Raw genomic sequence first — 26,106 nt, 5'->3', positions numbered from 1 at the left:
TCTGCACATCTCGCATGTGTTTGCAATTACATGTATCGGCCTGCACTCAGCCTGAGTTCTGTCGTATCGACTGCATATTTACTGCAGCTGCTTCATTTGCCAGTTAATTGCTGCGGTTTGTGAGCCACTGAGAGACTCGCATGTGTATCTGGGGGTGGATGATTTTTGAGTGTGTTTAGACAAATACTCGAACGTCTCTCATTATTCATCTCTGAATCTGAATTGGAGTTGTTTTCATTGCAGAGAACAAATCAAACGTGGCCATGTCAAACTCTGTGTCGGATCTTCCCTCTCTCAGAGCAGCTGGTAAACTCATTCACTGCCAGACAGATAAAACCTCAGCTGCTGTAAACACACATTTAACATGTTTAAACTCTGTTTTACACTGTAAAACTTGATGAAAATTTGCTGAAAATGTACTCAGGCTGCTTAGGCCGTCCAAGATGTAGATACGTCTGTTTCTTCTTTGAGAAATTTTGAATTACATCTTTTGCTCACCAATGGATCCACTGCAGTGAATGGGTGCCGTCAGAATGAGAGTCCAAACAGCTCATAAATACATCACAGTAATCCACAAGTAATCCACTTGACGCCAGTCCACATGTTTGATAGAAACAAATCCATCATTAAGAGGTTTTTAACGTTGCTTCCAGCTAAAATGAGTCCTTTATCCATAACATTGCTTCCTCCCGTGAGAAATGGCTTTCTCCACTGTTTGTATATATATTTGCTGATAAAACCCACAAATGCTCCCAATAAAAGTGGTTGAGGTGGTCCGCTGACTGTGCACATTAGGGTAATAGGCTACTTTAGGCTTTAATTGCTCTGATGGTAGTAAAATTTCTTATTATGGAATTTACATATGGATGATTTGCATGATTAATTTGTTCCATTTTTATTCCATATATATGTGTTAAAATTGCTGGATTCAATTAATTAATTGGACTTAAACCTACTTCTTCTATATGCACTAACTGCTATGCCACAGCTCCACCTACACATTTCTAATGCTCAGCTGGGGTAAGCTCAGGTTTAGCACTCTCAGATGAGTGTGTTCACTTATTGTAACAGGACTACATGAGATACACTTAGAGGAGAAGATTATAGGAGCTATAGGGAAGCATTTTCTTTTTAATCTTGTATATAATTCTAGGACGGGGTGGGAGGGAGTGAAATCTGTCAAGCCATGGGAAATAGAAGGAAAATGTGCATTAAAGGAGCTCTCTTTTTCCCTGGCTTCCTCTCATGCATATAAGAAATCTTTGAAATCACAGAGAAATGTAGCTGCAAGGACAGTTTCTATTTGCATGTCCCCTACAGAGCCACATCGATAAAACAAGAACTTAGGTTGCGTGTTCAGTATGTGTGCCCACAAGCATGTACATTTTTTATGTGCCACATTTCCTTTGACAGTCATTTTGGTAAACTCTCTACAAGAGAATGTCATGTTTAAAAAAACACCCTGTGAAAACAAGCAGCATCCAATTATCCTTAATCTGGCTTTGGTGATTGTTTGACTAGAGTGGTATGATTGCTGATTATGTGGGAAACTCATCATTTAGGCATTGTGCAGCCTCCATAAAGAGTCTGGAATGATTCAGGGGTGAAAGTCAATGGAAGATTCCCTTAAGCGGAGCAGGACAGCTAATTAAAATAAAAATGCAAGTCAGCTCTGCATAATGACTGTACATTAAGCGCCTTAATTTTTTCTTCGTTTTGAATGTGTTTGTGTTAGCAGTTTCTGCTTTTGGTTTCTTCTTGCGTGATCGTTGGTGCTTCAGGCTAATTACCAACTAAGGCCTGTTATGACAATTCAGTATACTGCACAGGCGGATGAACAGTTCTGTTCACAATGTGGTTTGAGGAAACAAATAAAATGCTCATGTTTGTGTCAGAAATGGCATCAGAACTTTGTGAGTACTTCAGAATCCTGGCCTAGCAGTAAGCTTGAAAGTTGCAGACATGTTGAAATCTAGTTTGATTTACTGTTTTTCAATAAAAAGTCACAAAATAACCCAAAAGTAAACTAAATTACGTTAACTGAAAGTGATTATGTTGAAAAACAAAATGTACTGCAAAAATGGGGGAAAAAAATCTTAAAATCATTGAATTGCATAGAAAACGATTGATGAAAACAAAATTATTCTTAGCAGCAGATAAGAATAAGTCTGATGAATTATTTCTTGAACTGAATTCTTTAGAATGGTTACTGAATTAACATCTGTTTCACTTACTGAAATTTCTTTTTTTGTATGTACATTAATATATACATTTCTGAACATTAAATATATTAATGTATTTAATGCAAAGTCTAAGACTGCATTTATTCAATCAAAAATACAGTAAAACAGAAATATTACTACAATATATATATTTTTTCTTTTGTAATGTATGTTGAAATTTCATGTGATGCAAATTTTCAGCAGCCACTACTTCAGTCTTCAGTGTAATATGATCATTCAGATATCATTCTATTATGTTGATTTGCTGCTCAAGAAACATTTCTGATTAATTATCTTGAAAACAGTTTATTAGTTTTAAGGAATCCTTGATGCATTTTTTTTTTTAAGATTCTTTGATGAATAGAATGTTCAAAAGAACCAAATTAATTTAAAATATAAATGGTGTGTAACATTATAAATGCTTTTACTGTCACTTTTGACCAATTTAAACTTTTCTTACTGAGTAAAATATTAAATAAAAGTCTAAAAGAAAAGACCCTACATTTTTTAACGGTAGTGCATGTGATTCAAAATAATCTCCGACTGATTGTCCAATGTGCCATTAAAGATTTAAGACAGATAAATATTGAATAAATTGTGAACTAACTCCCCAGCTGTCCTTCACTGGGTCTGTTATGAGTCATAATGTCATTTTGTTTATCCAACCAAGTTCAGCCTCCTGCCCTTTCACCAGCTGACAACCCGAGCTAAGGTCAGGCAGTCACAGAATCAGAAAAAAATTCCTGTGTAATATTTCATTCTGAAATCAATCTCTACCTCTGTAAATAGCGACATGATGAGGCTTCATCATTTATTAAGGTGCTGCCTGTTCTCTACAGTCACTCTGTCTTCAATATTTCTGTGCAAACCTGCGAGTCTCTTCCTCACGCGCGTCTAAAGTAGTCAGATGTCACGAGCTGCGTGGGCCGTCCTCTCTCAATAAAAGATGAGCTGCCTCTCATGAGAGAGATTCAGCACGTGGCGTCTCCCGCCGTGCTGAGTCAAGTCAGACAAACAACATGGAGGGCTCATCAAACACCGTTCCAATATATCTCCACAGCAAATTTGCAGAGATGTAGTAGATGGAAGATAGACAGCATCGCACTTTTAGATAAAGCCCTTGTGGTTACCGAGAAAGACTGACAGAGACAGAGATTGTGTCACAGGTGGTAACCCTAGCAAAACCGGTGTCTTATTCTCTTATTTTCTCTCCAAATCACTTTCGCTGATATCCCAAAGGACCTCAGGCAGTGCCGCCCAATGCTGCACATCTCTGAGCGCTGCTCTCTGCTGTTTACCGGCTGCCCAAATCCTCTCTCTCTCTGCAACTTTCTGTACCTAAAAGCCTCCCATTCCCTGTCCACCCCTTATATTTTCCCAGCTGTTTTAACAGTGAGAGATTGATTACTTTGACAGAGGTAGTGATTACCGTGCTGTCAGTCTCAGTGGGCTTCCAGAGTGAATATTTACCTGGGAGAAATTCAATCAGTCAGGCAAATGCCATTCACCCACTACTTTAATCTGCTCCAGGATTCAATTAGAGATCGACTCCACCTACCTGTGGGCGTCATTTTAGTCGCTGAGGTGAAAGGGGAGAAAAAAGCGAAATGGTTTCTTGAAGTGTACAGTATTAGAAAGCAGCAACAAACAGTTTTTGTGGTGTATATGATCGTTTATGTATGCATGTGCACGAACCGTCATCTAAAGTGCAATGGCTTGTAGACTTCACTAATTGTGCTAATTGTAAATGGCCTCAGATGCAGAACCTTAATGGATTTTCCTTGTGTTTTTCTTGGGTTCTTCCACCTGACCGAGCCATGACTGAGTGCTTTATCTTCACATAGCATAAGCAGAGCTGACTAATTACAATGATGTTCAAGATTTCAAAGCCAATTGTGTTAAAAAAAAAATAATTCACTTAAATGGAAACACAGTTTCAGAGCTTAATTGCTTTTGCCAGCACAGGTGTTATAATGTCCAAAGCTTTCTATTCTTTTCTTTTTCAGCTCAAAAACCACAAAAAGTAACTGCATCAATATGTGATTTAAGAACAAGAATAACTAAATATATAAGTGAAATGCTAAATAAAAGTACAATGGTATGCAAATAAAAAGAAGGTGAAAAGAAGAATAAATAATAATAGAAGAGGGTACACAAACAATGATGAATTGTGATTTATTTGCTATTCTGGGTAACACTTTATTTTAAGGTGTGTAACCTTGTTACACGTTACATGTACTAACTATTATAATAACAATAAATTATGCATAACTACATGCAAGTAGCCCAAAGCCAACCCCAACCCCTAATCCTAACCCTAACCATATAGTAAGTACATTTAGTAAGTAGTTATTTAATATTACTCAATACTTAAATGTATAATTACACTGTAACAAGGACACCTTAAAATAAAGTGTAAGCCAATTCAGTTATTTTTTTATTAATCAATTTACAACCTTGATTAATATATCATGGCATTACTGACAAAACACCTAAGCATATTAAAGCTTATTTCTAAGTAGCATATTGTAAAACCAGGTGTTTTGGGACAATGGTTTGTAGGTGCTGTTTATCATTTCAAGCACTAGATGGCAGTAAAGTGACCTGTTAAGAAAAGCTTGCCTATTTTCAGTACATATTGAAACCCTCATTGCATCAGACATAACTTTTCACCATCACTAACTATTATTTTTGCCTTTCAGGTCCGGCTCTGGTAGGTGTGGTGAGAAAAGACTGGGCATCTCAAACTAGTATCGCCCTCTCCTGGCAGGAAACTGAGCAGCCGCATGCTGTCATCCTGGACTACGAGATCAAGTATTATGAAAAGGTTACTCACCAGCTTCGTTTATAAATCATTAAACGCTTCTCAGAGGTGGCATAAATGCATTTACACATCAATTATATCCGTATACTTTACTTATACTTTACTTTATTGCTGGCATACTTTACTCAGATTTTTATGTGTCATTATTGTCTTTATTTATCATAATTTTGAGTAGGCAAAGAGCAGCCTAAACTCAGATGTGTAAAGATGCCTTAAAACTGAAAACATCAGTTACATAATGAACAGTATGCTAAATGAAGATTCTTGTTTTCTTTCTACCTTTATATTTATAGGAACAGGAACAGTTAAGTTACTCCTCTACACGTACGAAGTCTCCGAGCGTGATAGTGGCCGGACTAAAGCCCTCCACGGTTTACGCTTTCCACGTGCGTGCTCGTACCCTCGCCGGCTACAGCAGTTACAGCCCCAAGTTTGAGTTCGCCACAGGAGACGAGAGTAAGGGTTTCTCTAAAAATGCCTAATTTCAATACCTGTTAGCCTAAAACACTGTAGTTGCGCTCAGTTTTCTGAGATGGTGGTCATACCATGTCAACGACAAGAGTAGAGTTTTAAACAGATTTTAGAAGGGAACATTATATGTTTATTGTGATTGACTTCAGTGCTGTGTGATTTCAGTTCTGCTTTTTGGCTTATCTTAGTGCACCGTATGTATTTAAAGACCCACCAACCATTCTCCTGGCATTAAATCTATTTCTGAGACTGATAGAAGCCCCACTGACCGACCGAATGTAAACTTGAAAGTGACTTCATTGTTTTGTGCTTCTTTCTCTTTCTTTCTCCCTCTCTTGCTCTTTCATGTGCACACACACACACTTTCACTATGTTAGACTCTGAGGAGGCAGCTGATCAGGGCCAGGTGTTGGTGATTGTTACAGCCACAGTGGGGGGCTTCTCTCTCCTCATCATTCTCACCCTCTTCCTTCTCATCACTGGCAGGTAATAAGGGAGCAAATAATAAGGGGGCAGGTAAATATGCTCCAGGATAGATGAACAGATGTTGTGTTTATATGCATTTGCTATCTATCTATCTATCTATCTATCTATCATCTATCTGTCTGCACACACACACTTTCACTATGTTAGACTCTGAGGAGGCAGCTGATCAGGGCCAGGTGTTGGTGATTGTTACAGCCACAGTGGGGGGCTTCTCTCTCCTCATCATTCTCACCCTCTTCCTTCTCATCACTGGCAGGTAATAAGGGAGCAAATAATAAGGGGGCAGGTAAATATGCTCCAGGATAGATGAACAGATGTTGTGTTTATATGCATTTGCTATCTATCTATCTATCTATCTATCTATCATCTATCTGTCTGTCTGTCTGTCAGACCATAAACTCAATATGTTATGTAACAGTTGTAGCTTTAAATTAAGTAATGTGCAAAACTGAATCTATCTATCTATCTATCTATCTCTGTCTGTCTGTCTGTTTGTGGATGTCATGGATATGTCTTTTCTTTCATTCACTCATTTACCCTTAATTTAGCTCCTTGCTTATCCAGCCATCTCCTAATAGGCCTGTTGGCCACGGAGCACCTTCCTATTTTCCGATTGGCTGAGCCATGTCGCTGCCTAATTAGTCGGAATGCTGCAGCCTCCCGGCAGCGGCCGTGTCTGCTGCCATGAAATGGCCTGCTGTGAGACTGACAGCAAGCTTAAACATGCCACACGGTCCTGCGATTCGCAATATCAGCATGTGCAGTGCGCTGTGTGAAACCTCACTCAGCCAGCCCCTGTGCCATCACATCCTCGCACAGCTGCAGGGGCTGATGGCACCGTGTTCAGCTGCTTGTGCAGATTTGCAGGGAGGCTGTTGTGAGCAGCTCTCAAATAAATCAAGAGCTCTTGATGACGGACAGAATCAGTGTCTTCATTTCTCGAAAAACAGAAATTAATTTACAATTGAACACTCTTGAGTTGTTTTGCCTGGAGGAGCATTATTTTAATTTCAACATTTGAGGGGCTGTTCAGCCATGTGTCTTGAGTCTTTCTGGTTACCGATCTTGATTCAGCACCGTGGACAGGGACACTGGCTTCAGAACCATGGACAGCGCTGAAGTCTCTAATTGTGTTATGTAACGTACATCAACAAAACCATTGATCAATTACATTTTTACATTCTTTTTATTTGAACAGGTGTCAGTGGTACATAAAATCTAAGATAAAGTCAGAAGACAAAAAAAGAACACAGTATCAAAATGGGCATGGTATGAGACCTTAATTACACACTCACTCACATACTGTATATTCATATTTTAAATGTATTCAGGAGAAAAAAAAATACAGATTTCAACCTTTGACATGTTTTTTATAGTGCCATTCCCAGGATTAAAGACTTACATTGACCCGGACACTTACGAGGACCCCTCACAGGCCGTTCATGAGTTTGCCAAGGAAATCGATCCATCTCGTATCCGAATCGAAAGAGTCATCGGAGCAGGTCAGAGCTCTTTTTATAGCTCACTTCAGTCTGATACTCAGTAGCCCATAATCTACTCCTGCTATTTCTGCAGCAAGATATAAAATGAAAATGTGTCATGAGTTAAAAATAAATTGGTTAGAAGATAAAGTTCTTAAAAAATGTTTTTTTTTTTTTTTTAAACTGCTTCAGATTTCTTCTCTCCTTTAGTCTCTAGATCTAGGCTCTGGTTTCTCTTATGTGTCGAATTAAAATATATTTCAGATCATTTTCACAGTTAGGCTCTTAAATGCCTCTCTGAAAAATCACTTTGTTGTTCTCAGAAGACAAAATGATTAGAATCTAATCTTCAGTGAGATAAGTAGGAAATAATTCAATGTGAAATCATTGCCACGAGGAGAAAGAACCCTTGTAAAGAGACCTGTGAAGTTTGATATAGTTTGACTGCCACCTAGTGTTTAGTAAATACAAATGCAAGCAGTAACCCTAAATGTTATGACAGTGAATATGGACTCGAGTGTATTCTGCAGGCGAGTTTGGGGAGGTGTGCAGTGGCCGGCTCCGTATCCCAGGAAAAAAGGAAATTCCTGTGGCTATAAAGACTCTGAAGGGGGGATACACTGAGCGTCAGAGACGGGATTTCCTGCGAGAGGCAAGCATCATGGGACAGTTTGATAATCCTAACATCATCAGACTGGAGGGTGTGGTTACAAAGAGTAAGAAACGTTTTGCTTTCTTTTTGCCTTCTGAAGATTTAAACAGCTGTATAATATATCCATGATAATACCATTCAAATGTCTGATGTCAGCCAGATCTTTTTTGAAAGAAGTCTCGTATGCTCACAGAGGTTGCATTTATTTGATCATAATACAGTAAAAACAGTAATAATGTGAATTATTATTACAATTTAAAAGAACTTTTATGAATTTGAATATGTTTTAAAATGTAATTGATTCCTGTGATGGCAAAGCTGAATTTTCAGCAGCCATTACTCCAGACTTCAGTGTCTAATGATCATTCAGAAATCATTCTAATATGTTGATTTTCTGCTTGAGAAACATTTCTGAGTATCAATGTTTTCAAGTATCAATCAGTTTAATATTTTTTATGGAATCCATAATACTTTTTTTTCTTTCATGATTATTTGATGAATAGAACGTTCAAAAGAACAGCATTTATTTAAAAAAGTATTTTGTAACATGAATGTCATTATTATTACTTTTAATCAATTGATCAATTAATGCATCCTTACTGAATAAAAGTTATAATTTCTTTCAAAAAATGTGTTACTTAGCCTAAACTTTTGAACAGTAATGTGATATCCTTCAGTAATGAGTTTAATGCAACTCTATGTCTGAATAGCATGGCAGGGCATAAACAAATAAATGCATAAATAAAACAGATAAGGAAATCGTGAAGTATTTGTCACGAATCCGGTCCATGAACTTCCGTCTGTTCGCCACCAGAGGTCACTCTTCCACTACTATGGACTCTTACACTACACCACTGTTGCACTTCACCCGGACTACAGTTCCCATCATCCACTGCACTGATTACACACACACAGTTGATTGCACACAGCTGTAATCAATCACACATTCCCTATATAACACTCACTCTGATCCTTTCCCACTGCTGAGTATTGTTTAGCGAATATCATTGTTTAGCTGATAGCTACCTTACGGAGCCTGCTTAGTTTTCCTAGCCTTAGCGGAGTCTTGCTTTGTCTGTTTTCCTATGTTCTGATCTTTGCCTGTGTACCTGGATTTATCCCTCTAGTCTCGCCCTGTTGGATTCAGTTCACCGTCGACTGACCCTTGCTTGTTTACCGGATTGCCCTTGCCTTGTCTTCTCCATACCAGCCATAATGGGGATCGCTTTATGGAGTGTATGGGCTGCATACACCAACACTGAGACTCTTGAAACAGCGGCGCCTACTATGATGTTTCCAAAGGTGGCGGCTGATGCTGCAGAACCTCCCAAGGTAGTGGAGTTCGCTGCTGTTTCCCCAGAGGTGATGGCGCCTGCTGCAGCTTCTCCAGAGGTGGCGGCGTGTGTTGCAGAACCTCCTGAGGCGGCGGCGCTCGCTTCAACTCCTTGTACGTTGGTGGCGCCCAGCAAGGCACTCGCAGCCTGTCATGTCATAGTCACAGGAACCATTACTGAACTCTTCCCGTATCCCGATGGTCCTACTGTAGAACCTCCAGAGGTGGTGGCATCCGCTGCAGAACCTCCAGAGGTGTCAGTGGTATCCACTTATGAACTCTCGTCCTGTTCTGTTCTGGCCAAGGAGGCCATCTATGAACTCGCTACCTGTCCTGTCACAGCTATGAAGGCCGTCAGTGAACTCTCTGACAGTTCGGTCACGGCTTTCCGCCTGCTCTGTCGTGGTGGTCCTCACTTCCACCCATACTGCCACCCATACTGCCATACTCGCCACCAGAGGTCACTCTTCCACTACTATGGACTCTTACACCACACCACTGTTGCACTTCACCCGGACTACAGTTCCCATCATCCACTGCACTGATTACACACACACAGTTGATTGCACACAGCTGTAATCAATCACACATTCCCTATATAACACTCACTCTGATCCCTTCCCACTGCCGAGTATTGGTTAGCGAATATCATTGTTTAGCTGATAGCTACCTTACGGAGCCTGCTTAGTTTTCCTAGCCTTAGCGGAGTCTTGCTTTGTCTGTTTTCCTATGTTCTGATCTTTGCCTGTGTACCTGGATTTATCCCTCTAGTCTCGCCCTGTTGGATTCCGTTCGCCGTCGACTGACCCTCGCTTGTTTACCGGATTGCCCTTGCCTTGTCTTCTCCATACCAGTTTGCCATTGTCTGACCCATGCCTGTTTCTGACCACGCCTTTGAAATAAAGTTTGCAAATGGATCCGTACGTCTCACGTCTTGTCTGCCCTGTTACAGTATTGCTATTGATCATTGAGGATGCGAATTGTCTGAATGAAACTGATTACAGAATAACTTGGATCATCATCAGCCAAAAGCTGTTTTCTCTCTCCAAGAAACAAACATGTTTCTCCGCCAAGTTTGATACACTCACAGCTTTGGTCTGACATGCAGACAATCACTGATTTCATGCTATAAATCAAACTACCTGCAACCTCCAGAAAAAAAAAGCAAAAAACTCTCAGTGTATGATTCTAGAGTTATGTCATGTCTTTCATCTGTTTGGAACTACCATGCTTCTATAGATTAACTAAGGCTGTTTGGAGAAGTTAATTAAAATGATAGAGGTACTACAGATGTTACTGTAGCAACATTATACACTAGTTTCATAGAAACTAAGCACTGATAATGAAGGAAAAAGTGAACTTTTGGGTTTGACTTGTAGTCATGCAAAGACACAGTCGAGTAATGTGGCAATGTCTGTCCCATTTCCCTCTGTTTCTTTCTGTATAACCTAGTCCATTACTTACAGGTGTCCTGTTTTCCTCTTTGTAGGTCGGCCTGTGATGATAGTGGTGGAATACATGGAGAATGGCTCCTTGGACTCTTTTCTGAGGGTATACAATAACTCAATTCATTAATATGGCACACCACACCTGACATTGCTCATAAACATGACTTATCCAGAGAGAGCATTTTCTAATTTGCCAGCAAATCAATAGTTGATATGAAATGCTTTTAGAAAGTTGACATGTCATGCGGTGTGACTGTCTAAAACAGTGGTTCTCAACCAGGGGGCTGGGGTCCATTTGGGGTCTGCAGCAAACAAAAAACAAGCAATAAAATAATCCAAAATGACTAAAAATTCAGATATTTTGGTATACTTTAGTATAGGGACCAATTAACTAGTTGCTTACTAGCAAGCCTATTATTAAAGGGACAGTTTACCCAAAAATGAAAATTCTGTCATTAATTACTCACCCTCATGTTGTTCCAACCCCATAAGACCTTCGTTCATCTTCAGAACACAAATTAAGGTATTTTTGATGGAATCTGAGTGCTCTCTGACCCTCTATAGACAGCAAGGATCCTTACAAGATCAAGGTCCAGAAACATAGCAAGGAGATCGGTAAAGTAATCCATGTGACATCAGGGGTTCAACCATAATTTTAGAAGCTACGAGAATACTTTTTGTGCGCAAAAGAAAAAAAAAAAACGACTTTATTAAATTTGTCTCCTCCACATCACCCTGGTGCCATTTTGGAGTTTGCTGTTTTGTGTCAGCTGCGTCACGTGGATACTTTTTCTATGTTGTAGTTTAATACATGTTTATTTACCAAGCAAGCTGCGCCAAGCTCTAAGATATTTTGTAAGGTAGAAATGGTGAGTAAAAAATTGTTTTAAAAATTCGTATCCAGTAAATCTCAAACTGGAAAAGCCATGAAGTCTTTAAATATTGTTCAAAGTCATCAATTGGACTCAAAGTCGTTTGTAAAAAAACAACTTATACAAGTCATTAGTTCAGGAATTGGACTACATTGGTTACTGTATATAGTAGATCGGTAACACTTTAGAATAGGAAACAGTTATTCACTATTAACTACGACTTTTCCCTCAATAAATTCCTAATTTGCTGCTTATTAATAGCTAGTAAGGTAGTTGTTAAGTTTAGGTATTGGGTAGAATTAGGAATGTAGAATAAGGTCATGCAGAATAAGGAATTAATATGTGCTTAATTACTACTAATAAATGGCTAACATTCTAGTAATATGCATGCTAATAATAAGCAACAAGTTAATAGACCCTAAAATAAAGTGTTACCAGTAGATCCACTAACATTGTAATGTAGTGTTGAATAGTAGTGCCTTCAAGAACTGTAAAAAGAATTGAATGTCAAAAAAGGAACCAGGAATTATTTAATTAATTTGTTTGTTTGTTTGTTTGTTTATTCATTCATTCATTCTTGGTTATCAGTTCTCAACTGATACTGAATTTCACTGAGAGACTACTCAATATTTGTTCTTTCCTCAATTTAAAATGAACTACTCAAAGCTATAAGGTTAATAAAAAGAAAAACGAAAAATCATTCTTAGCATCTATGTATTCATCAACTACTATCCAAACTAGGGGTGCTCCGATCAGGATTTTTGATCACAGAAAGCAGTATCTGCCCATACCGATCACCGATACCGATCTTTTAAAGCCTTCTTTTTATCATTTATGCCTATTTATAGTGATACTCCAATCTGGATTTTTAGACATTTATTCAGGGCCCGAATTTCATTTTTGAAAATGGGGGAGTGACTCTTTTGAGAGGGGAAGCAGCACGGACTGTGCTTTCACACAGGAGTCCGCTACTGATCCGTTGCTGTTTACTACCTACAAACACAACATTTATCCATTAGTTTGATTTCAACTCCAAACATTGTCACTGAAAATACTTTTTCAGCATTGCAATTATTTTTTTACACAGCACAGTAATACAATCTTTCACTGACATGTTTAAACACAATAAATATAAGCAACACATTATTCAATGCTCAGTAGACTTTAATTATATGCATTTATGGTGTACTTACTACATTTTTGTGTCAATCCATGTTTATATTTACTGCAAACAATGCGCTGTTACTTTAATTCTTCGCTAGTGGTAACACTGGCACGAATTACAAAGTAATGCAATTTATAAACTCACAAGGTTTTCACATTACTTTATAAGTTATTTAATGAAGAAATATGAAGGTGAGTACCTCACCTTCAGCATTATAATTATTTCACCTGCCCCGGACAGAGACTGACACGTGCCGCTGCATGTCATGCCAAACCACTCACGGCAGCGTCATCAGCTTGAGATCGGTTTTTAGAGACCGCCGTTCAATCATCCCAACGTGATTATCGGCCGATAGTGATCGGTAGCCGATCAATCGGAGCACCCCTAATCCAAACACAAGCGTTAAAGGGATAGATAGCAAGGGATATTTTGATAGCTCCGCCCCACACATATGTATGCAACCCAGGCAACGATTAGTTCTGTGAAACAAAGCAAAACCAATGTTACACTGTGTCTACACCGGAAAAATACTATAGAACTCATTATAATCAGTGATGCTGTCTACACTGGATGCGGCACGGTGCGGCACGACAAATCCCCGACAGAAAACTGCTGCTGCGTTCTATTTATGACGTATTGACACAAATTTCAAATGATTTTCAATGGTCGCTTTATCGCGTCCAGTGTAGACAGACTTTAGCTGTTGCGGCGCGGCGTGACAACTGTCGCGTCCAGTGTAGACACGGTGTTACTCACCTATCTAGAAGAAACAAAGCAACCTCGGCATCCGATCGCAGGCCTTCCGCTCCTTGAGTTCTCTCCAGCGCTGGAAAGCTGACCCGATATTTACACGGGTCCTACTTCTTGCCTTATCGTAAGCTTCTTTAATTCTGCAGATGTTTTTCTCTTTTGTTTTTTATCCGCCATCTCTATCTTTCTGTCGCTCGGCTCTGCTAATGTCCGTCCTGTGCACTGAACGTTCTCTCCTCCACATCATGAGTAGACACGCCCCTTACTGCTGATTGGCTACAAGTTTATTTTGGTACTTGGCCCGACTCAGTTTTCTAAAGCGTTTTTGAAAAAATACATACCCCACATTTAATGTTATGAAGTGAATACTTTTTTGTGTGCAAAGAAAACAAAAATAACTTTATTCAACAATTTCTGCTGTCAGGTCTGGTTTAAAGGTGAATATTTTTATTGTTCATTGTGATAAACCTCTCTATCCCTTTTTCTTGTCTGTCCTCCTCTTCTCTTCTCTCCTCTTTTGTAGAAGCATGACGGACACTTCACCGTGATCCAGCTGGTTGGTATGCTGCGTGGCATTGCCTCAGGTATGATGTACCTGTCCGACATTGGCTATGTCCACCGGGACCTGGCAGCTCGAAATATTCTAGTGCATGACAACCTGGTGTGTAAGGTGTCGGACTTCGGTCTGTCCAGGGTGCTGGAGGACGACCCGGAGGCAGCTTACACCACCACAGTAAGCCACATGCACCCGCTTCAGTATTGGTTCATTTAAATTCAGGGCCGTTCAGAGTTAATAACAATCTGTGCTCCTTAGACAGCCAAAGCTGATCCAGAATCTCTGGAGCTTAGCACTACTCTGCTCGTCGTGTGTTAGTGAATGGGATTGAGTTTATCTAAGCAGTATAACATGAGATTAAGGGCTTACTCTGAGGAGTGATTGAGCAATTTGATTTATAATAAGATGCTAAATGTGTCTGAATACATCTGAACTTTTTGTTACAGGGGTCTGAGTGTGTCATTTTATACACTTATATTCCAAGAAAAGCTCAATTATGACTCATCATTACATAACAAGCAATCTCCTTTGATTGTCTAGGAAATGCAGAGTGATGCTGCTTGCTATTATAATAAAAAGAAAAGATTTTGTTTTGTCAGGGGGGTAAAATCCCCATCCGCTGGACCGCTCCCGAGGCTATTGCCTACAGAAAGTTTTCCTCAGCCAGTGATGCTTGGAGCTACGGTATTGTCATGTGGGAAGTCATGTCATATGGAGAAAGGCCCTACTGGGAGATGTCCAACCAAGATGTGAGTCACTTGGTCTATTCTAATTCTACTAAATTTTGAACAATAGAGTTTTCTAAGGCAGTTTTTCTGAGCAAAATGTATTTCAGATTTGTTTAGGCAAAATATATGTTGTAAACATAATTCAATATTTTTCAATTTCTGTTTCGTGTAAACTTTCAAATGCTTTATTACAAATATTACATATGTATTTTATATATATATATATATATATATATATATATACATAAATAACTACATGTGTAAAAAATGTAAATATACCCAAAAAATTTCACATTTACTAAATTACAAATTCTAAGAAATTCAACAAGTCATAGCATTATTATCAAAATACACACACACACACACACACACACACAAAAGATGCTTTGCAAATAAGCTAATATATATATATATTATTGTTTTTTTGTGTATTTTGATAATAATGCTATTACTTGTTGAATTTCTTAGGATTTGTAATTTGGTAAATTACTAAGGAAGCTTGTTTCTGCCACAGAATTTAAAAAGTAAATTAATTCATTCATTAATTAACTAATTTAGATAGATAGATAGATAGATAGATAGATATTAAATAATAATTTACGTCTCAAAAGTTTTAAATTCAGAATTGTGAGGTAAAAGTCAATAAAAACTAAATTCATTTATTCATTCATTCATCCATTTAGTTATTTATTTTATTTTTATCCCATGGCAGAAACAAGCTTCCATAAGTTGCACCTTTAATTCCAATGTAAATCAACTTCCCTTAGCATGTGGCCTAATTTAACTCAAAAACATATATTCTGTTAAATCGCAACATGTGGAACTCCTTGTTATAAAAGTTTCCTTGTAATTCCTTTAGCTTATTAATTAGCACCTTCATTAATTAGTTGGCTGAATTTTTTCATTGGCTAATGTGTTTCATTAACATTGGCTAAATAATTGCATACCACTGATGGCATCCCTATAATTGCATTTGCAAATATGGTCTTGTAGAATTTGTATCCCAATAGAGTTGTGTGTGTCTTTCTGCAGGTAATCCTGTCTATAGAGGAGGGCTACAGGCTCCCTCCGCCCATGGGCTGCCCCGTGGCCCTGCACCAGCTCATGCTTCTCTGTTGGCAGAAGGAACGCAGTCGGCGGCCACAGTTTAATGATGTTGTCAGCTTCCTAGACAAGCTGATCCGCAATCCCAGCAGCCTGCTCACACTGGTGGAAGATGTAAATAGGTAGAAGGATTACAACAACATTTCAAAATCAACATTTTAATTGCTTACTTAATTGCTTACTAGAATCAAAATGAGTGCCAGTGTTGAAATGATCATTTTAAACTGAAATTGTTAGTGTTTACTGACAGATAACTCTGATTACACTGAACTGGTGTCTCTTGCCTTGTTGGAAACGTGAGCCAAACTGTTATTGTTTCTCATTCAGTACGTGTTGTGTGTCTAAACAGCTTCCCAGAATCCCCAGAGGATATGCCAGACTACCCTCTCTTCATATCTATTGGTGATTGGTTGGATTCTATCAAAATGAGTCAGTACAAGAACAACTTCATAGCAGCAGGATACACAACCCTGGATTCCATATCCACCATGAGTATTGAGTAAGTGGAGTCAAAGCTACTGAGTGAAGTCCTGCTCATTGCTTTTTTTACACTCCATTTAGGTTCCAGGTGTTGTTTTGCATACAAACATGATCATGTTCACTCTGTTTGGTGGGTTTGGTTCAATTTATTTGGCTTGCTTTAAAAGACTATTCTGCTAATTTGCAATTATTGTCATCTAGCAAAGCAAACAAATGTTACATTTAAGTTGGGTACCACAGGGCTAAACACTTTAAGCAAAAAAAAAAATAATAATAATAATAATTAAATAAATAATTCACTACTACCATTGTGTATGATTGCAGAAAAAATATATAAATGTTTTTTTTTTTTTTTGACCATAGATGGAGAAACATATTTTGTAGGTAAATAAATCATACAAGTTGTTTTGTTTAAAAATCATTTAAATGTATTAGGTGGTGAGAGGGCCTTTTACCCCACTAATACATTACACATTACTGTTTTCAGTTTATTTTGATAAATACAATTATTTATTTTTGTTTAATAAATATACTGTCATTAAAGTGTTCATTGTAAAACAGGAAAAATATTTATAAAAAGGAAAGATTCTGAAAGCTTTTTGCACAATTTGAAGGAAATCCCATAATAATTCAATATGGCTTTACAGTAGTAAAAATAAATATATTTTATTATATCATATGATTAATATCATATTTTTGGTGGTTATGTCTAAGGTGCACACCCGACCTAATAAATTATATTGATCATCCATGTCATGTCAACAAATGGAAAATTCAGCCAGCTATTTATTATGATGTCAGCTATTGTGCTTTTGGCCTCAAAATAAAAAAAAAATACTTTTTTTCTTAAATTAAAAGACTTAGTCTCAAAACATATTATGTAATTTTATCAATTACCATTTGCTACCTAAATCTATAACATTTGGAAAAACATTAAATCTTTATAAAAACCCATTTCCACCACAAAATAAAGCAGTTGCAACTTTTTAATCTCACAATTCTGACTTTTTTCCTTGCAATTGCAAGTTTACATCCCGAGAAAAACATCCAAAGAAAAAAAATAAGAATTGTGAGATTTATTTATTAATTAATTAATTCATTCATTCAGTGGTGGAAACAAGCTCTCATAAAAATTATACCAAACTAGCACAGAACCAGCTTTGTGTTTCTGCTTGTGACTGCGTTAAGTACCAGCCAAATTTCCACATGTATATTGGACGTTTACAAATGTGCTGTGGTGAATTTTTTGCCATCTAGTGGTTAAAAGGAGAATAACATCAAATATGCCTTTTACCCTATAGGCTAGTTCATCTTTAGTCCCGTTGGGTTTTTCAAGCAGTAAATTACTTTTATCCTGTAAATATATTTATATTCACTTCATACTCATCATGAACTTGCCAATGAATTGGCAAGTTTCAGAAGTCTCATCCTGTTGTTTCCTAAACAGTGATGTGAGAAGAATCGGAGTGTCTCTGATTGGCCACCAGAGGAGGATAGTGAGCAGCATACAAGCACTACGCCTGCAGTTCCTCCACGTTCAACAGAGTGGCTTCCATGTATGAAAATCCACATATACACATACACATACTCTCATACAAGCGCTTCTCCCAGCATCGCTAGACCCCCAAAACACACACACACACACACACCCTTCAGGTCTGGACTGTCTGTCTGTCATCATGAGACATGCTCCACAGCCTCTGTTTCTATCATAATCCAGCAATCTCAAAGACCATGAAGAAACATGCCTAATGTCATGAATTGTTTGTCTTCTTGATGAACTGTGTGTAATAGGAAAACTGGTCCATTTACCCGGAGGAACCACAGTAAACAACGGAACAATGGCACCATTCTGTTGTTACGAAGATGTCATCTGTCAATCATCCTGCAAGTTCTGTGATTGACTGGACTCCAAACCTGAGAACTTTGAATAGCATATTTGCTATTTTAATGTATTAAATTATGTGTCTTAAGAGATTTTCCTGGTTTATTCATCAAGCCTCTGAAATGAGAGACTATGGATCTGTTGAATGTCTTCAGCTTTAAATGGCTATTATGCATTGTTTATCACATCTGATATTTATCCTGATATTTATATGTACGTGTGACTTTGTTTCTTTTTTGGTTGCCTTTTGTTTAATTCCTTTTCTAAGCAATATGTGCAGTCTTTAGAAAACCAAGAAAAGAGCCAAGGTAGGGGGTGGAGAGCTTTATCTTGCTCTGTTGAAAAACAAAAATGCCACACAAAACCATTGACTTCCTCAGGCTGTCAGCGAGGTGGTAAAAGTATGACCTTTCAGAAGACTGTAAGCCATTTTCTTACTCCTGTGCACCACAGTCAAATTGAACAAACTTAGACAAATCCATTCAGACCGAGATTTGAGAACTGCACACATTTGTTCAGTCTACTTTGGTGTACAGATTCTATAGACACTTCTGATATTTTATCAGTTTGCCTTGCAACGTTGAAACTATTGTCATATAGTCAGTGGAGAATATTTGAGGTGAAAGGTTGCAGTAAAATGTTCTCCTATAGAAGACATGACAATATAGCACTCTGCATGTTGGCAAGTATTTTTCCCAACACAGCAGGCCTACATACACGCATATCTTCAATGGCAACATACGCATTTGCAGTCTCTTTCGCTTCCAACAGACATACAAACGCACAATACTGTGCCATGTTCAGCTGATCCTTTTGGCTCTTTGTACCTGAACACATGTTCGGGACACTGAGACCACTTGACAAACTTCAAGTTGCAATGTGCAAATGTCAAAAGTGCAAGAGAACGTCTCAGGTTACTAATGTAACCATGGTTCCCTGAGTAGGTTTTTCAATGTATGCTTCAGACACGGGTCACGACGAGGCATTCCCCCCCATAGCGGCCCCTAGAGGACGCAGTTCGAAGTTCCCATGAAAGGGAACCGAGTGCTTACTTCAAGCAGGGCGAGGGAAAACTCTGGGCAATCAGGTCATAATGTATTGTTCATAGTAAACTAATTGTACATTATTTTTTATAATTTATAAAGAGTACAGAGAGATAAAGGTGATATAGGTTGAATGTTTGTAAAAATAAATGATAACCGATATTTCTTGTGTTTTTTGTGAGTCTATCACAATCAAAAAATTATTTATTATAATATGGACTGCGGTTTTGCTTTCTAATATATTACAAAACGAAATCATGAAGAAGCTACATGCAATTTAGTTGTTACAGTATTTGCAGGTCTTAAAGGAATAGTTCGCCCAAAAATGAAAATGTGCTAAAAATGTCACCCTCACCCTTAGGCAATCCAAGATTTAGATGAGTTTGTTTCTTCATCAGAACAGATATGGAGAAATGTAGCATTACATCACTTGCTCACCAATGGATCCTCTGCAGTGAATGGGTGCCGTCAGAATGAGAGCTGATAAAAACGTCACAACAATCCACAAGTAACAAGTTTGTAATAAACAAGTCCATCACAATGTTTTTAACTTTAAATTGTTGCTTCCAGTTAAAATCTGAGACATCTATCCATTTTATTGCTTTCTCTGGTGAATAAGTTGTTTTGTCTGAATCAGGAGAGAGAGATATGCACAGATCAAGCACCGATTACAAGCAAAAACAGTCCAAAAAGTGGATTTTGATGTGTATATACAATAAATTGAGATTTGATTAATCATCTTAAAATGTAATTAATTTGATTAAAAAATGTTAGCTATGTTGCTGTAATTACAGACCTTACTGACTTCAACAGTCAAATGTCTAATGAAACCCAGGCATCTATTTTCCCTAACGTCTAGGCATAATGAAAAAATGGACCCCAAATAGTGAGTTCACTATAGGGTTATTTTTTTCAAAAATAGGTTATTCTGGCTGGTTATTCTCTCTCCATTCCTGCCAGGAACTATATTGTGGGCTGTTACAAAATAGTGATTATCATGAATAAAATGCTTAGCTTGAAATACTATTTTTAAACCATTAATATGTTTATTTTAAATAATAATAATTATTATAATATAGCAGCTTATACAGTATGGTGTAAAGAATACCACGGTAATGGGTTGTGACACAGAGACCAAAGTTGGGTATACATCAATGAAAACTTGTTGTACAACAAGCTTTGCTTCAGTTAACCTGTGTTACAATTCGTTCTGGTCCCATTTATTAATTAATGTAATTGAATTTAAAATTAAAAAAACTTGACATTTTAATAATAAGGGTTTCTTTAGCCAAACTATTGGCACTTTTGGACCTGTGGTCATGTGTAATCATTTTAATATATTTAAATTGATATACGGATTTAGATATCACAGAAGAATTGTAATTTTTCTTTTCATTTGCTAGGCTCATTGTTCTGCCTAATTTCACAGCTCTTATTTTCTGTATCCTAAATACACAATTAAATAGGCTATTTTTTTTTTTACTTAAACATGCTTTTCACTGACACTGCAGGGAAATAAGGCATTTTCACACTGAATTTGTGAACGTTTAGATCAATATTATTTTAAATTCATAACATCAGATTTTTATAGTTTGAGATTGAATGTCTGGGTATTGGACAAAGGTAAAACAACATTATAAAGGCATTTTTAGAGGGTTTTTTCTAATTAAAAGAAAAAAAGGCAAACCCTGTGAAATAAAAATGCCAAAAGGTGAAGACGTTTTTGAAAGCTGCGTTTAAAAAAAATCAGAAATCATTACACTAACTAACCCTGCGATTTGTGGAAATCATTTTTTTTACGCAAAGCTACACTTCTGACGTTGTCCATATGATGGCGCTCAGTAGTAAACATGTGAGTCGAGAGAAAAGGCGTCATCGGTCTCCTAGCAGCGGTGTGTGGGAGAGTGTTACAGGGTTTCCAGGACGCCAGGTAAGTGTGTTTGCGTCTCTCCATCTGCACTGGACGCATATTAATGGGACTTATGCATGCGAAATCACATTTAACCTAAACATAGACAACATACAACTTGAGCAGAGCCGGAGCAGAAAAGTAAGTAAGATTTTTCCATGTAACGTTACAGCAGACTGAAAGAGCAGGTTAGCCAACCAGCTAGCCGTCATGTGCAACAAACATGAAAGCAGTAACCTTAGTTTAGCAGAAAATGCCAACCGTGTGGATGTGGATGTATTTGAGTGTTTAACAGAACAAATGGCAGAAATGGAAGTGTTTGGCTTATTTTAGCAGTATGATATCGTGTATGTGAAGCGCTAGCCCGTGTGCTAATAAACTCAGGATTACAGGCTGTTCTCGTAGATTACGCTTTTACTAGTGTCCATTCATGTGTTTCTGACCTACGACACTTAAACACGTTATAATGTCGCTATCTCTGCTGTCATTGCATTGATTGATTGATTGGTAGATGGATGCTTGGATGTGTAAGGCTATGTTTGCGACTGAAATATGCTTTTCATATAGGCTACACAACAGGTGGGCGTTTTCTTTAGACCCAAGAGGGCATGCAAATAAATTACTGCTGCGAGTTTACAGATTCACGTAATATATGCACGTAATTAATTAGGTTCATGTACTACAACCTTTAGTGCATGTTGCAAGCTGTGTGTCTGCTCGCAGCTCAAGTTAATTCACTTAAATCGGATTATTACAAAAGAAGAGAACAAGCTCATTTTCTTAGCAGACTAGCCACTGATAGCCAACGATGCCCCGTCTCCATCAAATACTAAAAGGTTTCAAATGATAACGTATTTTATTATTAAAACAGTCACATTAGTGTTGTTGTTGTTAAGCAGTTTATAATTGTAAGCCTATACTATATATGAAAACAAATCTAAATGTATTTATGAATATTAAATATTCAAATTCAAAAATAATAATACACAAATACAAGTAATCAATTAAAATGCAATAAATAATACATAAAGTAATAATATATTACAATAACAACATGGGTGTAAGCAGTCCTTTGCATCTGTGTGTATCAAGGATGCATTAAATAGATTAAAAAGTGACAGTAAAGACATGTTATTATGACGTTACAATGTTTATAATGTGAAAAAATATATTTCAAACCAGTGATCTTTTGAACTTTATTCAGAGTTTTCACAGAAATATTAAGCATGCAGCACAACTGTTTTGTGATAATACTATGAATTGTTTCTTAAGCATCACATTAACATATTAGAATGATTTCTGAAGGATCATCTGACACTGAAGACTGGAGTAATGGCTGCTGAAAATGTAGCTTTGTGACCACAGGAATGCATTACATTTCAAATAATATATGACCCAAATAAGAGTTTTCACCGGATATTGTCATCAGAACGACAACAAGCATATAAAAAAAGTAACAAGTGTGCCACGTTTGTTCTGACCAACTGAGGAAAAAAAGCATTACAATAAATCGTGCTACCAATAGTGATTTAATCTAAATTAGCTCATATCACATCAAACCGTGCAAATTATTATTATTGTTATACTTTATTCTCAAATTGTTAATGTTAACAACATCAGCATTGTGTGACTATGAGTATAGTGTGTATAAGCGAGTAGATTTCAATTTCTGTACAGTCTAATCTCTAATTGTCATACCATTCGAATTTCATATTAAGGAATTATTTTAACCCAAAAAGCAAATTATGCTCCCATCGAACTGGTTGTTTTTATAATACAAATCTTGTGTAATCCCAGGAATATAATATAATTTTATTCACATGTGTTTCATAAACACATAATCCTTTCTGGATTACAATCCGCCATCAAAATGATACATTTAATTATTCCAGCTGCTGTGAGAAAAGGCTATAAACGATCGGCCACCTGCAGGATCCTCACATAGCCTAGTAGCCGGGACAACTTCTTTATGTTTACAGAAGTGACGTAATGACGCAGTGCCATGCTCGAATTTCCCGCGAAAACCTACCCGTACCACTGAAATTAGAAAACATTATTATAAGCTGACTGTTGTGAATCGGGCTAAAGTAAGGCGATAGTTTCGAACACTGACTGGTTATGTACTTGCTAAAATATTGATTTCGGATCATTTTTAACCAAAAAAAGTTACGGACTGCAGCTTTAAGTAATTATTTTTAATTTTATTATTTCAAAATATACTGTTTTTACTGTTTTTCTGATTAAATAAATGCAGCCTTGATGAATATAAGAGACTTTAGCATAGCATAATTGTCTCCCAACTCTTTCAAAAACATTCAAAAATCTTACTAACTTATAACTTTAAGTGTCACAATTAGCTGGAATTCATATTATAATTAAACAAAACAATATTACTTGTAGTAGCAGAAGATAGTATTTTATTTGTTTGTTTTTAAACAACTGAGAACTCAGCAACTGGTGCCTTGCTGAAAAAAGAGACGTTTCTGTTGTCCCAAATTGTTTGTCAGCCTCTGGATGCATCTAATGAATAATCTAATGGAGCTTGTCTTTGATGCGATCTCTTTCCAGAAGCGTCCCATCCAAATAGGCGAATGGGGCTTTTTGACAAGCTTGCAGGGTGGCTGGGCCTGAAGAAGAAGGATGTGAACGTGCTATGTTTAGGTCTGGACAACAGTGGAAAAACTACCATCATCAACCAGCTAAAGCCATCCAATGTATGTCTCACCTGTCTGTAAACCCGAATATGACATAGTTTGGTCTTCACCAGTTTTGTTTTTGTATATTCACTTGATTTCTGTTTTGTATGTGAGCTCACAATTGTGATATTGCCTTTGTTCCTTGCAGGCTCAGGCTCAAGACATTGTCCCAACTATAGGTTTCAGCATAGAAAAGTTTAAGACCTCAAGGTGAATATTTGAAAGCGTTAACTATAGATAATGTTATTTAGTCCATAGGTGTCTGAGAACCATTTGTCCTTTCTCAAAATCTTACTAACACAATATCCATGTTTTCCCCATAGTCTTTCTTTCACAGTGTTTGACATGTCAGGGCAGGGCAGATACAGAAATCTGTGGGAGCACTATTACAAGTGAGTTTCTCTGAAATAGACTTATCTGATTATGTTTACTGAGCTAATGGAGTGCCATCGCCTACTTTAGAATCGATCTGTGTTTTTTATGTTTATCCTTATGTTGTTTTCAGGGAGGGTCAGGCCATCATATTTGTGATTGACAGTGGCGATAAACTAAGAATGGTGGTGGCAAAAGAAGAATTGGATACCCTTTTGAGTCACCCTGGTACATTTTTCAGTAATCTCTGTTTTAGTCATCATTTTCAGTTAGATCTAAATTAAAGGAATAGTTCACCCAGAAATTAAAATTTGCTGAAAATGTACTCACCCACAGGCCTTCCAGGATGTTGATGAGTTTGTTCTTTCATGGAAACAGATTTGGAGAAATTTAGCATTACATCTCTTTCTCACCACTGGATCCTTAGCAGTGAATGGGTGCCGTCAGAATGAGAGTCCAATCAGCTGATAAACATCACAATAATGTTAGTAAGAAACAAACTCATCTACTCCTTGGATGGCCTGAGGAAGAGTACATTTTCAGCAAATCTTCTTTTTTTTTTTTTTTTTTTTTTTTTTTTTTTTTTTTGGGGGCATACTTAGATATTAAGCACAGAAGGATACCTATACTCTTTTTCGCCAACAAGATGGACCTCAGGGATGCACTGTCAGCAGTAAAGGTCTCCCAGCTCTTGTGTCTGGAAAACATTAAGGACAAACCATGGCATATCTGGTAAGAAAACAAAATAATTTTTTTTTTGTTAGATTGTGGTCTGCTTACATTGAAATGATTTGCATAATCAAAAAAAAAAAATGTAAAGCACTATTCTGACAGGGTTTGTTTTCTAAACACTGTTTAAGTTATAGTTAATAACTGCACATCTGCAATGCGTTTCATATACTGATTTGGTTGAGATTGGGATCTCAGAAATTATTATTGATGATGGGGAGTTGGAGAGTCTATAGACCTTAGTTAGGTTAGACGCCATACTGAATTTAACAGGGATGAAAACTGTTATCTGTTAGGGATAGACTTGCAGTCTTTACAATGGCATGCACTAAAGATCCTAAATCACATAATTTTCACAACTTTCAAAACAGATTTATTGAATTTCTTTCTAAAGTCTGTTTGTCAAGATGTGGGCAAAATGGAAGGACTTAAAATAAACAAGGTTTATATAAGTGAAATAATTATAAAGTATGCATATAATTGATTAAAGGGAAGTCTTTAATTATATTACACAATTAAGGTACTCTTTATTGATTTAAATTTATTTGTACATTGGATGGGATATCAGAAGTACATAAACATAAATAATCAAGCTAATGCAGGAAGCAGCACATTAAGAGGTTTAGCTTTAGTTACAACATTCAACAAATGTCATAATAAATGAGGAAAAGTGTTACATACCGCAGTGACAAGCATTCCTATCCAGACGAAATTAGATTTTTCAGAGGAACCCTGAGCTAGTCAGGGTAGGTAATTTGCTCTTTGATTTTTACAAAGGTTGCGTGAGACATATTCAATTCAGATGTTAATAACACAATCACAAAGTACGTCTGTGACAAATTTGTTTAATCTCCTCAGGGTAAACCTGCCTGTCTAAAATAATGCTGAAGAGGTTGTGCG

At 37.2% G+C, this 26,106-nt stretch overlaps 2 protein-coding genes across 6 annotated transcripts in view; both read left to right on the top strand.

Annotated features, from left to right (window-relative positions):
- LOC107691615 (ephrin type-A receptor 6-like) overlaps positions 1–19,341 on the top strand; it is a 123,559-nt gene extending 104,218 nt beyond the window's left edge. The window contains exons 7-19 of the mRNA XM_016490302.1: positions 4,925–5,049; positions 5,340–5,502; positions 5,895–6,003; positions 7,202–7,272; positions 7,380–7,505; positions 8,015–8,200; positions 10,959–11,020; positions 14,228–14,437; positions 14,860–15,009; positions 16,021–16,214; positions 16,442–16,591; positions 18,020–18,128; positions 18,367–19,341. Coding sequence (XP_016345788.1) covers positions 4,925–5,049; positions 5,340–5,502; positions 5,895–6,003; positions 7,202–7,272; positions 7,380–7,505; positions 8,015–8,200; positions 10,959–11,020; positions 14,228–14,437; positions 14,860–15,009; positions 16,021–16,214; positions 16,442–16,591; positions 18,020–18,128; positions 18,367–18,402 — 1,691 coding nt within the window. The 3' untranslated portion in view covers positions 18,403–19,341. The remainder of the gene's footprint in view (positions 1–4,924; positions 5,050–5,339; positions 5,503–5,894; positions 6,004–7,201; positions 7,273–7,379; positions 7,506–8,014; positions 8,201–10,958; positions 11,021–14,227; positions 14,438–14,859; positions 15,010–16,020; positions 16,215–16,441; positions 16,592–18,019; positions 18,129–18,366) is intronic.
- A 1,997-nt stretch (positions 19,342–21,338) lies between these two features.
- Positions 21,339–26,106, top strand: part of arl6 (ARF like GTPase 6) — a 6,806-nt gene continuing 2,038 nt past the window's right edge. For 2 of the 5 annotated variants that reach the window (XM_016490265.1, XM_016490264.1), the window contains exons 1-6: positions 21,968–21,988; positions 23,978–24,123; positions 24,254–24,315; positions 24,429–24,497; positions 24,611–24,705; positions 25,080–25,209. In XM_016490265.1, coding sequence (XP_016345751.1) covers positions 24,001–24,123; positions 24,254–24,315; positions 24,429–24,497; positions 24,611–24,705; positions 25,080–25,209 — 479 coding nt within the window. In that variant the 5' untranslated portion in view covers positions 21,968–21,988; positions 23,978–24,000. The other 3 variants (XM_016490267.1, XM_016490269.1, XM_016490266.1) reach the window with 3 other exon arrangements.

This window comes from Sinocyclocheilus anshuiensis, unplaced genomic scaffold (genome assembly GCF_001515605.1).
Source record: "Sinocyclocheilus anshuiensis isolate Anshui unplaced genomic scaffold, SAMN03320099.WGS_v1.1 scaffold442, whole genome shotgun sequence".
In the NCBI taxonomy this organism is placed as follows: Eukaryota; Metazoa; Chordata; class Actinopteri; order Cypriniformes; family Cyprinidae; genus Sinocyclocheilus; species Sinocyclocheilus anshuiensis.
This window is presented reverse-complemented; position numbering and strand designations above follow the sequence as displayed.